Source organism: Tauraco erythrolophus, chromosome 4 (assembly GCF_009769465.1).
Source record: "Tauraco erythrolophus isolate bTauEry1 chromosome 4, bTauEry1.pri, whole genome shotgun sequence".
NCBI lineage: Eukaryota > Metazoa > Chordata > Aves > Musophagiformes > Musophagidae > Tauraco > Tauraco erythrolophus.
In genome coordinates, this window is record NC_141468.1 from 42,719,813 (window position 1) to 42,733,866 (window position 14,054).

A 14,054-nucleotide genomic window follows, 5' to 3' on the forward strand; every position below is an offset into this window, starting at 1 on the left:
TAGGAAACATATCAAGTCTTTTTCTTCTAGTGTTAATGAACTTCGCAATGTTCCAACACCTTTCCATGTTTCCATCCAAGTAGTCATTGGTATCACTGATACCACTGATGGCTGGGCCAGGGATGGTCGCCTGCTGCAGAGGAGGCACGCTTACAGCGTGGGGTTTTGCAAAGGATGGACCCTGACAGCGCTGCGGGATATTACTGGGGAGCCCACCCAGGGCTGGGAAGGGCTCTGGGGTGGGGAGCGCAGCCCCAGGTCTGTGCCGAGGCCTGCGGAGGAGCCATGAGCTTTCAGGCCCTCACATCAGCCTGGCTTCTGCAGCAGGACGCCAGCGGAGAGCCCGGGTCGGACGGGTGCGATGCCCCTCGGGAAAAGGGAGGCTGGGGAGACCGGCTGGCTGCCTTCAGCTGCAATAGCCGCCCGCGGCAGCAGAGCAGCCGCCTCTCCATGCAGAGAAGCAGGGAACGGGGTAGCCCACGCTGGGGCGGCGGGCCGCTGCTGGGAGGGGAAGCAGCGTCTGTCGGAGGGACGCAGCCGCATCCCAACTGAGGGGAAAACACCACCCGCGCGGGAGACGGGACGCGGGGCCGCCTCTGCAGCGGAGAGGACGGTGCCGCGCCTGGGCGCGGCCACACGGCGGCACACGGCGCCTCCTTTCTACCCCCCCGCCGACGGACGCGCAGGCGGGGCCGGCGTTGGCGCGGCGGCCGGCGGGGCATGCGCGGAGCGGCGGCGGGGCGGGATGGTGGCGGCTCCGGCGGGCCGGGGAAGCAGGTTGGTGTCGGAGCGGGGCGATGCGGCGGGGGGAGACGGGGCGGGGGCCTCCGGCCGCTGAGCGCCGCGCAGCCCAGCCCCGAGCCGGCGCTCGGTGGCCGCAGCCGCCTCCCCGTGAGCGCCGTGGTGCCGCCTCGCAGCGCCCCGAGGTGCCGGCGGCGGTGCGGGCCGGGCCCCGGCTTGGGCCGGGCGGGAGGAGGAGGAGGAGGAGGTGGTGGTGGTGGTGGTAGCAGCGGTAGCAGAGGTGTCGCTGATCCGCTGCGCGTTGTGCTTCCCCGCCAGGTGTTCTCCCTCGGGCTTCCTATGTCCTGTTGCCAGGAGAATTTCTTCAAAGAATACGTCAAGATGATGGTGAACATTGTCGTCCTGAACTTGCTCATTTGTATTTCTCTGGCTTTGTGGATCGTGTCCATGACTGCAAGTACGTACTACGGTGAGTCCAAAGGCCAGGGGCTGGCTGGGGAGAGGCTGGCACGGCAGGGCGAGGGAGGAGCCGAGCCGCCCGGACCCGCTGCCCTCCCCCGCTGCCCTCCCCTCCGGCCCCTGCAGGCTGGAGATGAAGAACTGGAAGAGGAGTGTGCACAGCCCCTTCCATCGTCAGCAGAGCTGGAAACATCAGTTCTGACAGTAGCTGATAATGATTTAGAAGGTGTTAACAGCAGCTGTACCCTTCTTCGCAGCTCTGCCCAGAGAGATCGTTGAATTTAAGATGTTGTGGTCTATTGTGATTCGTCTCCCTAAAAGAAAGACAATAAGATAAAAATGAAACCATGAAAAGAAAAAGCAAGCTGATAGAAGTCTTCCTCTATCAGGGAAGGTAGTGAAAGTATGGGAGGAGTGCATGAGTCTTCAAAACAGTTTTAAGAATGCACGTGCAGGCTTTGAACAGAGCATGCGAGAATTCCCTGGTCAAGGTAGAGAGAAGTATATGCATGGAGTCTCTGTCATGGTTGTACAGAGTCAGCTGTGTTCTGTTCAGGCAACTCAGGCAGGCTAAGGGTTAGTTGCGTACAGTTGCAGGGACACTAGTACTTTCTGTGGTCTGTTGTTTCAGTTCTAGGACCGTTTTTTCCGTCTGCAAAAGCAGCAGTACTACCTTCGGCATCAGTTCAAGCGTACAAGAGCTTAACTGCTTTCTGAGGACAGGTAGAGACCTGTCCTTAAGACCTCAGCTGATTTTATGCGGGAAGAGCTCTAGTGCCATTGCAGTGTTGCTATTGCTGCAAGCGCCTAGGTATGCATTGTGAACACCCTCAAGTGCCTAGTGTCGCCTTGGATCCAGAAGGAGCTAGAATAACTATCCCACTAGTGTAAGCTGACTTTTGCAGTGGGAATTGGATGTCTCTGGTTAGTGTTTTTTGGTGCTTTAGATTTTATTAGTCTTGGTACAGCAATATGTTTCCTGGACACTACTAATTTGGTTTACAGTGAGATGCCAGACTCGTAGAAGGTATGCAGAAGTAGGCTTCACGACTGGGTTTTGTTAGGGTCATCTAGAGCTAGCCAAGTTGGATTTAAATAGACTTTTATTTGTGCATGTCTGCTCTCTGAGTTTTGCCTCTAATTAGGGTATTTCAGTCCTTGCTATCTAACGTGATTTAGAATTGACAACACAGAGTGGAGAGGTCTGATATCAGGTGAATCAGGATAGGGACTAATACAAAGGAGGAGATTGCAGACAAATCCTCCTTTTTGTGAAGAATGGTTACAGAACAAGAAGGATGTGCAACTCTTGTTGTCTGTTTTCCTGAGACTATGGAAATACCTTGACTTGAGAAGATAAATGAAGCATATAGTAGGAGTGGATTTAATGAAGTAGGAAAGAGAACTTAAATAATTTCAGCCTGTAAAAGTCATGAAATTCAGTCTTGAACCATACATATAAAAATACTACAAACGTGCATTTATTACTCTACAGTTTATATAGTTTATAGTAATGCTTAAGCACCAAACAGTGACTAAAACGTTGATGAAATTGAAGTGTTAAAGAACCCATAATAAACCTATGAACGTGTTCCATCTTAGTCTTAACTGCTTATATTTAGTAGTAGTTTAGTATAGTGCGTACTTTTCTTTCCCCCCACGAAAATAAAATAAGATCCGTTTAAAAATGACCTTAAAAAGATGAAAATTCTGGGTTTGATTAGCAATACCAGGCTATAGCATGGGAGATCTCGTCATACACAGCTGGTGGTGCTTTTCTTTCGAGTTTTTGAGCCAAACCTTGGCTGCGAAGCTCTGCTGCGCACCTCCTACAGCATCCAGGCTTTTCAGTACACAGAAGTTTTCGTCTTATGAATCTTTGTGCTTGCGATGACAAGTGTTTTACTGTGAAATATGTTTGTGCTACTTTGCACCAGGAAGGCTGTGTATCTGCAAAGCTCTAGGTACTGCTGACACAAGAGTTCTTGTTGAAAACCATCATGTTTAGCTTTCCAGCAAGAGAAGCTGCTATGCCTGTGTGAAATCTTTCCTCTGTGAGATTGAGACCGACTTTAATGCTACACTTGTGATGCCTTATATTTGTATAGCACATGTGATAAATAACTTATCATGATTTGGGGTTTATTTTTTTTTTTAGCTCAAAAGCTACATTAATGATAAACTTTACTTTTTAAAGGTTTGTGGATCTTTTAAACAAAAACTATCACTTGAAATCTTGCTGAGGTAGTCATCAGCAAGTATACTTTTGAGAGCTTTACATCAAGTTCAAAAGGATTGAAAGGGCTGATGTTTTAGAAAGCGGTCACGCCGCTTTCACCTAGTCGACTAGCTTTCCTGTCATTTTTCTGGTAGTGAAATTCTGTCAGAGTAAGTAGTGTAGTTCAGGATATAATCAATAGCTTTCTCGTTTCTGTGATCGCAAAGATGAAAGACTTTTACACTGCAGTATGAAAGAACAATTTCTTCTCAGACTTTTAAATTTCAGTATTCTTTAAGATGCCATTTTGGACTCTTTTGGAATGAAATTTGTATCTTCCAGTTTGAAGCCAAAATGAGATGATAGACTGTAAAGGTTGTAAGAATCTTACTGCTAAGGCAGTCATTTTTTGAGTCAGGTAATGATATGCCTTTTAACTGGATAATAACAACTCCTTTATTAACTGCTTTTATTTTAGTGAGTATTCTGGAATTTTAGAAGGAAACAAATATGTTTAGGACTGATGATAAAAAGTTGCTATGGACTCTAGTGCTTTATGGAATGGTGTGGAATTGTGACAGCTGAGTGGGATATTGTTTTCCTCTTCTGCAAGCTTGTTTAAATTCAGATCATAGTGACTTGAATGACTAAGCAAAGGGAACAAACTGGAAACTCAAGAAAAAGCTTTTTAGAAGGCACTGTAGGTATTTTGATGAGACGATAGCTGGATTTTTTTATTTTCAGTTTTGTTAGTAAAAATAAACCTTGATGTGTCAGCACCAACTGTAAACATCAGTGCACTATCAACATTTTTCTCATAACAAATTCCAAACTAAAACCAAAACACAGAGCTCTTCTAGCTGCTATAAAGAACAACTAACTGTCCCAGTGAAAACCAGGACAAAGGTCCCTTCCAACCCAAACCATTCAATGGTTCTATGACATCAAGTATCACTGTAGCACAGCTAAGAAATATATTACAGAATATGTAAGTTTTCCAAAGTAGAATAAAAAGGATATGGTAGTAATATTAAAGCCATAGAAACACAGCCATTAGCTAGCTTATATGCAAGCTGACGTATTCTCTCCGCATAGACTTGGAACTACTTCTGAAGTCTTCTGAGTCAGCCAAGTAGCAGCAGTCTTATTAATATAGTGTAAAATTCTAATTGATGGCATAGACAACAAAGTGACAATATCAGGCACATTCTAGGGATAATTTACATAGGTGATGGAAAAAGGGATGTAAAAAGTTGCGTGCTTTTCATAGTCAAGAGCTATCAAGGTAAAGCTTTTGATAAACAAGAATGAGTTTTCCTAGAACACTAGTGTTTGGAATGCCTTGAAAAACAAGATAAAGCTTCCAATATATTGTACTAATTTTCCTTATGTTACAATGCTAAAAAGCATTAGTGACCATAGACAGTGTTGTTCATTCCCTTTATTGTTGCTGTCTTTTCTGAAACTTCATAAAAAAATAATAATAATAAATTCAGATTTGTTCCTATAGTTACTAGAGAATAAGTCATAACTTGATCTATGAAGGAAGGTCTTGCACTAATTTATTTACTTAAAGTTACTTTGCAGTCTTTTTTACATGAGAGGAATGGTAATGGTTTGTTAACTGGAATTTTAGTGTGAATTTTATTCATATTTGAAACAAATTCTACATACCTTACTGTGGCTGTATGATTGGTTTTTTTCTAAAATCTGAGCTTACCTGTTCTATCCAAATCAAGTTTCAGATGGTCTTAACGTTTTGAATGTTAGTTTTTGGAGTTTATAAATCCCTTTTAGAATGGAAAATATCACCATGTTTATTCCTTGTCACATTTGCTATTTTTTTGGTAATTAATTTTAGTTCCTGTAATGTATTTTCTTTTTTCTGTGAAAACTGAATAGAAAAATTGAGTGGATAATTGCAGATATTTTGGTCTTCCCTTTGTAAGAATGTCCTTCTTTTGAAGGGCAGAAAGCTTTAATCTCTATTATGATCAGATTTTAAATATGTACTAGAAGATAATGACTTTTCATATATAAAGGCATTTAAAAGGCTTATAAGGATCATCTGTAACCCTTCTGTTTGATTTATCAGGTACTTTACGACCCATTTCTCCATGGCGCTGGCTTTTTTCCATCTTAGTTCCACTAATGATTGCTACACAAGGTTACAAGAAGAAGAGTCTTGATCACAGTGGTGCGTTGGGAGGTATGTTTTTTCTTATTAAGCTAAACATTTAGTAAACTGAATCAAGGTCCCTTTTATTGGACCTAATATTCTTTTAATATTTCCCTACTTAGTTCTATGATAATAAAAGTATAAATGTAAGCACACATACCTTGAATTCATACTGATTTTTTTCCTCGTGCTTGTTTAAATAGTCAAGTTAATTTTTGCTGCTGTTTGTAATTCGTTTGATTAATATTGCCATTAGATTTATCTAAAACTAGAAGATTTTTTTAAACTTCAGCACAGTATGCAGTTAAATCGCATGTTTTGGTTTAACATGTAGATGGATTCGCATAGAGATAATGAAATGGCAGAGGCAGTGGTGAAGAGATACTGTAAAACTGAGCCATTTCAGCAGCTTATTTGCCTGCTAGGAAACCAGTAAAGATAACGTGATTCTCCTTTCTGTAATATGAGCAGTTCTAGGCATTTTTTGGCCTCCAAAAATAAGAAGAAAATTAAATCTCTATTCTACTTCTAGCAAATGACCGTTTCAACAAAGTTTTTCTCCACCATGTGAGAAAAACCCCAATGTAGTGTACAATAGTATTTGTTGAAATCTAATGCACAGTTTCTGGGTGAGGTGATTCACTCTTGTCTTGTGACATTGTCTGAATTAATGGTCAAATGGAAAGAAACAGGACCTCAAATCCTTTCCTCCATGTCACCCATTTTGCAAATCTTGTTCCGTTTGTGAGTTAAGGGGAGCATTTTCTAAATTAAAAAAAACCATCTTTTCTCTTTTGCTATGTTTTTACCTCTTACCGTAACAGCTCTGCTACCCACCTTATATTGGCATTTAAGTGCAGCCAATTTTCTTTCAGTCGTGAAGAATTGTAATCTCATGGTAGACAGTCAGAATTAGACCTCCCTTGTGAAGGAGATCAAAAAGAAGCACATCCAGGAGCTCAAATACTTAAGAATAATTACAGATAGAAAAAGATGGCATAAAAATCAGAAGCAGAAGGAAAAAATGGAAAACAGAGGGAGAAGTAGCATCTGTTAAGATACAGAGGAGGATTATCCAGGTTATCTTAGAGACCTTGAGGGAGGGCTTTGATTCCCAAACTGAAGATAAACTTGCTGATAGAGACACAACCACAGCTGTATATATGCTTCTTGTACAAATAATCATATTCTTCAGACATAGTACTGAAATTTCAGTTATATCTTCTTTGGCTTTTTTTGTGGGTTTTTTTTGTTTGTTTTTATTCCTCTGTCTTTTATTTTTGCGCAGTACTACTGAATTGTGGCAAGAGAAGGCCTTAAAAATCATACACTGTAGCAGCAGCAATAAAATTAGCTATTTAGCAATAAAATTCAAGAGAAAATAGTAAAGATAACTGATTTTTTTTTTCAGTCAAGATGTCTCTGGAATTCTCATACAGGTATTAGGCATTTCAGTAATTCTCTTATTGCTTGATTGTCTTAGGTTTATCATGAAGATACTCTTCTTATTTAAGAGATTCAGAATTCTTAATTGCTTTGCAAAGCAGGCATTGTTACCTGAAGGAACTTTAAATATTGTTTTTTTTCTTCGTAGGATTGGTCGTTGGATTTATCCTTACAGTTGCAAATTACAGTTTCTTCACTTCTTTGTTTGTATTTTTTGTTACTTCTTCAAAACTTACTAAATGGAAAAAAGATACAAAGAAGCAAATAGATGCAGAATACAAAGAAGGTAGGCCATACCATTTTAATTCCTTCAGATCCCTTGTGGAGAATAAGTACTGCATATTCCTCTTCCTTTCCAAGGGTCAGATGAGATCTAACATCCAGAGTACGGAACACTGTTGTTATGCTTTCCCTCCACCTTCATTCCTGTGAACATTAGCAATTGACTTTGCTTTTGCTTCTTTTCTCTTTAATAAATTGCTATCTAGTTTTTGTTTTAAAAGTGTGTCTTTTTAAATTTAACTTTATGTATGTGTATTTTGCCTTTGCCTCATGCTGTTCCTTCTCAAGGTATTTTGCCTGAAAATGCTAAAATTTAGTTTTTGTCACTTTAGGTGGACAGAGGAATTGGGTGCAAGTATTCTGTAACGGTGGTGTTCCTACTGAGCTGGCTGTCTTATATATGATCGAAAATGGACCGGGTGAAATTCCTATTGACTTTTCAAAGCACTACACAGCATCATGGATGTGCTTATCCCTATTGGGAGCTTTGGCATGCTCTGCTGGTGATACATGGGCTTCGGAGATTGGTAGTGTTATGAGTAAAAGCAAGCCAAGGTTAATAACAACCTGGGAAAAGGTTCCAGTAGGTAAGGTGTTATCTGTTCTCCATGTTCTTAATATTTTGCTGATCCATTTTGAATTATGCATCCAACTCAAAAAGTTCCAAAAAAGCCCCAGAAAAACAAACATCAGAAAGCTGGGATTAGAAAATGTTAGCAGGGACGCATTCTCTGAAATGGAATATACTCAGTTGTGTTTCTGCTGCATCTCGGTGGTGAAATGCACAAACATAACATGCAGTGAGCTAAAATCATTCTTAGTGAATGCTGTCACATCTCATCTGTGGCATGCTTAGAAGTCTTTATGTTGCCAATAATATAAAGAATACAGGTTATCAACTGAATTTTTCAGACATCGAAATTTTAATCAGTAGAAGAATATATATCTTCAATACAGACAGTACAAAAAATTCACTTCTTAACCAAATGTCTCATTTCCTTTAATATGTTACCAAGGGTGGGTAAAGCAAACCTTCTGTCTGTCAAACCTTGTCTGCACAGTGGATGACATTGCTACTTTAAAGCAGTGTGCCTTTTTTTGTGCCTTGCTGGCATGTTGATCTGAGTTTTAGATCTTCTGGGATAGGATTTAAATGCATGGACGTTTTTTTTTCTAAGTGTTCTTCAGATTTTTATTCAATGAGCTGTCAAACGTCTTCCTGTCTATGGATTTTGTTATTTCTTTTAAATGTGTTGGTGAAACATGTCTTGGTGTACTTCTGAAAGTGGCATTGCTTTAATAAGATGCATATCTCAAGCTCTGTATTTTTTGGAGCAAATATCTTTTTCCTAGCCCACACCTTACAAGCAGACAAATATCAGATGACTTTGAGAGATATGCTACCTGGTTTTATTTAATTTAATGCTAATGAGTATTTCTAGATACGTAGCCTTAGAGACAGGAAAAGTAATAGGAATATGCTGTAATGGTACAGTTTAAGCTTCTCAGCAGCATAACAGGAATCGTAAATAAAAGCTGTAGTAGCAAAGCCTTGTGGGTATAAGGGGGGCAGATCATTATGAACACAGTTTTGGTTTCATATAAAACATTTGAACAAATATAAGTCTTTAAGAAAAGTTTGTAAATCAGCTTGGTTTTGTTTGATTTAGGTACCAATGGAGCAATTACTTTAGTGGGCCTGCTGTCAAGTTTGCTTGGGGGCACGGCAGTAGGTTTAGCCTACTTCATAACACAACTCATTTTTGTGACTGATCTGGAAATATCTGCTCCGCAATGGCCCATTATTGTGTTTGGTGCGGCAGCTGGCTTCCTGGGATCAATTGTTGATTCATATTTGGGAGCTACAATGCAATACAGTGGTAAGATTCTTCTCTTTTTCTCTTTTTTTCCCCCCTCTTCTTTTTTTTTTTTCTCCCTCTCCTAATGTAACTTAAAAATGGACTTGAATTTCAAGAAAGGCTGAGGGCACTGTTTTTAAATGGAAAAAATACAGAATTAGCAACACAAAGGACACAAGGAGCCAAAGTGATGGATGTGATAATGAGAACAAGAGCAAGGGCGGTTGGTCCTTTTCCACATTTTGATTTGTTTATCTCATGTTATTGTCTTGTTGATGACTGAAAGAGACCAGAGTTCTCCGACGTGTTACCTTGGAAAAGCAATTGCTGCCCTCTCCTTTTCTCTATATCTAATTATGGTAACGCTTTATGGCAGAAAATATCAGCTTAATTTTATCCATTTACTCAGATTAATTTATCACTGTGAAGCTCCATTTCTAACCCTGAAGACTTAGCAATAGTCTGCGCTTTAAGAATTAAATAAGAGCTCCAGGGAAATGTGCACAATATTTTACGTTCTGTTTTTTCACCACTTAATAGAATACTGTTTCCTATAAGCTAAGCTTATCACAAACTAGCTGTGACTTTAGAAAATAAAAAAAATCACATCCATTTTTAAAAAAGATTGTTGGCTGGCTGCTTCTAATCTATTTCACTGTGTTTTTTGCTCATTGTCCTTAAGGATCATTGCCTGTGAATAAGCACTACAGACAACCTTTAGGCTAAACTGTGAACTTACCCTATGTTTAAGAATTGTTTAAGACCGTATTGACACTATTCTGTTTAGCAGCTGGTTTACAGAGAGAATTTAAGTTTTCAGATTTTGTTGTCAGTATACTTATTTCTTAGAAGTTGAGGTTTGAATGTGCAGGTGAACTGCCTGAGAGATACAAGTCCTTTCAATCTGCCATCACAGTGACAACTGCAAAGTGTTGTTCATGCTGTGGATTTGGCTTTCCAGCAGTTTTTATGCTCTGTTTCTTGTCGTTCCAGGAAAGTTCAAAATATAGTGGAGTGTTTAACCATTTGAGGAATTTTTAGATATAATATTTCTGTACTAAAGAGGAAGCATGTGAGCACTCAGACAATATTTCATGCTCCTAATGAGGCGGATGCATTAAGAGAATGTGGTAAACCTAGCTAATGCATGCCTGCGTTTATCAGCATCTATTTCTTCTGCACTTAGGTATTTTTCCATGCTCAGCAATTTACTTTGCTAGCCGTAGCAGGGACAAGTACTCAAGTTCCACAATTTGTTTTATAAGTTCATAAGCACTACTGGAGTATATATACTATATACACATTATGCTATGGTATGTGTGTTGTGATACAGATGAAATAGTGCTGCTCATGTGGTGCACACTGTTAGGTTTTGCATTCCTCTCTGCTTTAACCCACTTTTCCAATCCCTGCTCAATGTGGTCTCATAAGAAATACTCTAGTCTCTCTGGCACTGCTCATCCTTTCTGTCAGTGTTCTTCCTGTTGGTAATCTTCCTAAGTTTGGTTTATTTAATAGTCTGTGATACCCACTGTTTCTAAGAGAAAGTCCTTCCCTGCCCATGCATCTATTAAGTAAAACTTTGTTTAATAGGTGCACAGAATTACATTCAGATTATCCCATGTTACTAGTCTGAAACCATACCTATTCTGTAAATAACCTAGTGGAAAGACATACTGTTACCTTTCCTATTTGTTTATGCTCTGAATCTATGCTTTGTGTGCATTTGAGATATATATCTATTAAAGTTATTCCCAGTTTTTCTCGCAAGAAAACTTCAGACTTTCAAAAACATAGCAAGTGTTGAGAGTTTTAAACTATCAGGCTTTGAAGTTTGATTTTTTTCTGTAGCACTTTTGCATTACCTAAAGTTAGGCTTAAATGTGTGATTGAAAGGTAACAGTAATAAATACCAGCTATATACCTGCCAAGCAGGTTTGTGGTGTGGCGTTTTTTTAAGTTTCGTCTGAGGTGCTTAAAATTTTTTTTGTAATAAAGCAGCAGCTCAAAATGAAATTTCCACATTGTGAGTATCAGCAGATATTCAAGTCTATAGAGAAAAATTATGTTAATATAAAATGTACTGATTTGTTTTGGAATGTTTCTTCATGTCAACCTTAAACATGTGCCTATGCATGTACCCAGTTATACTTCACCATAGTGTGAGTTGGCATTAAAATCAAGTGTGCTAGAATTTTATGCTTTTATCACATATAAAAGAATGCAACTGGACAAAACATAGGATAACAGTGTGTATACAGTAACAGCTACTGAAACACAATGCTAGAGTACTGATAATACAGAGGTAGAGCAAGAGATGGCTGAAGTACTAGGAAAAAAATCCAGCTGCTGGTAGTATAAAACTGCTGTGTAAACAGAAATGATCAATTCAGCCTCTGTAAGGAGCTTGTTTTCTGTCCGATCTAGTAATAATGTTATTTCTGTAGTTTTCCTTTGAAAACAAATACATCTTCCTGACAATGAAATACATTGTTGTTTCTGTTCTGTTCAAAACAGCATCCTTAGAATGGCTGTTGGAATAGCTTTTTTCTCTTCTGATTTAGCTTGTTTAATTTCTTTCTTTGCTATGAAACTACATAAAGAGAGAAGCAGACCTGACAGAAGTGTAACTTTCCAAAAGAAGTAACTTGTCGAGTATTACATTTATATTCCATTCTTTGAAGTTACCAGATTAAACTGTAACTCACTTTAGTCTGTTGGTATCTGTTCTTTCAGAGGTTTAACACAATAATGGTAAACTAAATTTAGGAAGTTACATATGCTTAGTTACTGAGTTTCTTTTTAACTCAGTTGGCTTTGTAAAATTAAGTTTTTATCTTTTCCCAGGTTTTGACACGAATATTGGCATGGTTGTCAACCACCAAACAAAAGACTCCAAGCACATATCTGGAAAACCTATATTAGACAACAACGCAGTAAATCTTTTTTCTTCTATAGTCATAGCTTTGGTGCTTCCAGGCGTGGCATGGTGTTTCTGGCCCAGGGGCTGAAATGGTTTATGGCTTTCTGCATGTGATTCAGTTATGTTGAGTCTTACTGAAAGACTCCAAAAAGTTCTCTTTGAACTCTCTTGAAGAGCAGGATCTGAAACTTTCAGAGAGCCAAAGGACTTTCCAACTCAACTTACTAAGGCTGTAAGCTTCTTACGGCAATTGGTATCTGTCAGAGCAAGGAAAGGATTTTGTCAATATGCTCCTGCTGCTCTTTAAATGGGTGTAGATCATTGCCAAATGAGGTGAAGCACTTCATTTATCCTCATGGAGCTGAAGCGTTGACGACTATGTTCTTTCCAGTCCCCAGCATCTGGAAGGACAAGAAGCTGGAAACAGAACTCTAATCTATATCAATCACTGTGATGAAGCATTGTGGCTATTGTTCAAGCCAGACACAAAGTACTCTGCAACTTTATGTAGGCAGTGGTGACATGGGTGAAATGGGTGAATTCTGGTATTTCCCATAATCTACAGTATGTAAGGTTTTATGGAAGTATTTTTTTTCCAAGGAGGGGAAGAAAGAAGTAAGCATTGTTGCCTGTTCTGTATGCTTATACTGTCTTCAATTCCCTGAGAACAGGGTTGGCAAAAGTGATGCCACGACATAATGTTTGAAAGAAAAGACTAAATTTAAAATAAAAACTCACTAGTTTTTCCAGTAAGAATTATAAAATTGTCTGTGCTTTTTGACATCTTTATTTAAAAACTAATGGTATTTATGAAGATTGTCAATACTGTGATACTTATTAAATTATCTAAAATTAAAGATTACAGTGGTGAATTCACATTCATCTCTCTAGAAATACAACATTTTTTCTGCAAGTATAGAATTGCTCTATAATGTTTAGCATTCTGACCACACTATAGTCTTTGGTTCTTTCAGCAGTGGAAATGTTTCCCGTTTTGTTTGGGGTTACTATTCAGAGATGATGGCCTCAGCTAAAGAAGCTACAGAGGTTATTCTTGTAGTGAATGGGGAAAGTGTCGTTTATAAAGCATTTCAAACTGGGAATATAACTTCTGGTGCTTGGGATCTTCTGTTAGATGATTCTACCTTCCATCATTAACTTATAAAAGAGATGGAAGCAATTTAGCCAGCACAGATTGTATTTTGGCCTTAAAGATGCCCTCATAATCACTGTCACTGTCAACATTCAGAAGGCAGAGCCCATACTGTTAACTTAAAAGGCTTTTTGTCTTTAGAGATAGGTGAATATTTTGTATTAAACATCTGGGTTTTTTTAATGAATGTCTTGTCTATGTTGCCTGTGTAGTGTATTATGTCACCTTTTATGGGAGTATTCAAAAATTTTAACACCTTCCATGTTGATTTTTTTTGAAATCTAGTCTATATAAATCTGGATTTTATCACTGGAACTAGTTTACTGTATTACCTAATTATAAAGATGGGATTTCAAACTGCTCAAAGCTTTCTGAAAAGAACAAATTGTGTGGCTGCTGTATGTCTGTTCCTGTGGAAAGGCACAAAATTATAAAAGGAATATATGCACTTAAACTGTAACAATAAAACGCTCGAAATTTTTATGCATTGTTTGGATTTATGCTGCTTCTAAATAACCATTGTATTAGTTGTCTTTTAAGATTTTATTAATACTGTTGTGATTTCTAGAATTAAGACACAATTTTTGTAAGATACTTTTTCTTCCAATTAAATGCCTTATTTTTATATTCTTTTGATTCCTGAAACAAAGTATACATTCAAACCCTGGAGTAGACCTGCTCAGCTTTTCACTACTCTTTAATACGGGTCTCATTTTACAGACAGCTTTTTATAGTGAGAAGGCATCTGTGATTTTAAACTCATAGCAGCATGAAATGCTTTGATCTGTTATCGT

At 38.9% G+C, this 14,054-nt stretch overlaps 1 protein-coding gene across 2 annotated transcripts; it reads left to right on the forward strand.

Annotated features, from left to right (window-relative positions):
• The first annotated feature begins 720 nt into the window (after nt 1-720).
• On the forward strand, nt 721-13,462 carry TMEM19 (transmembrane protein 19). 2 transcript variants are annotated; one of them, XM_086610033.1, is made up of 7 exons: nt 721-777; nt 1,060-1,210; nt 5,514-5,627; nt 7,192-7,329; nt 7,658-7,912; nt 8,996-9,205; nt 12,032-13,462. In XM_086610033.1, exons 1-7 carry the CDS (start codon nt 721-723, stop codon nt 12,193-12,195), a joined length of 1,089 nt encoding a protein of 362 aa, XP_086466159.1. In that variant the 3' UTR covers nt 12,196-13,462. The 2 variants fall into 2 exon arrangements, with proteins under 2 accessions (XP_086466159.1, XP_086466160.1); XM_086610034.1 differs by lacking the exon at nt 721-777 and having other exon boundaries at nt 1,063-1,198.
• The last annotated feature ends 592 nt before the right edge of the window (nt 13,463-14,054 follow it).

Bases quoted from the DNA above. Each gene is read 5' to 3' on its own strand.
- TMEM19 (XM_086610033.1), top strand. From the start codon at position 721: ATGCGCGGAGCGGCGGCGGGGCGGGATGGTGGCGGCTCCGGCGGGCCG. The intron at 7,330-7,657 runs GTAGGCCATACC...TTGTCACTTTAG, and splicing joins AGATGCAGAATACAAAGAAG to GTGGACAGAGGAATTGGGTG. The intron at 7,913-8,995 runs GTAAGGTGTTAT...TGTTTGATTTAG, and splicing joins CTGGGAAAAGGTTCCAGTAG to GTACCAATGGAGCAATTACT.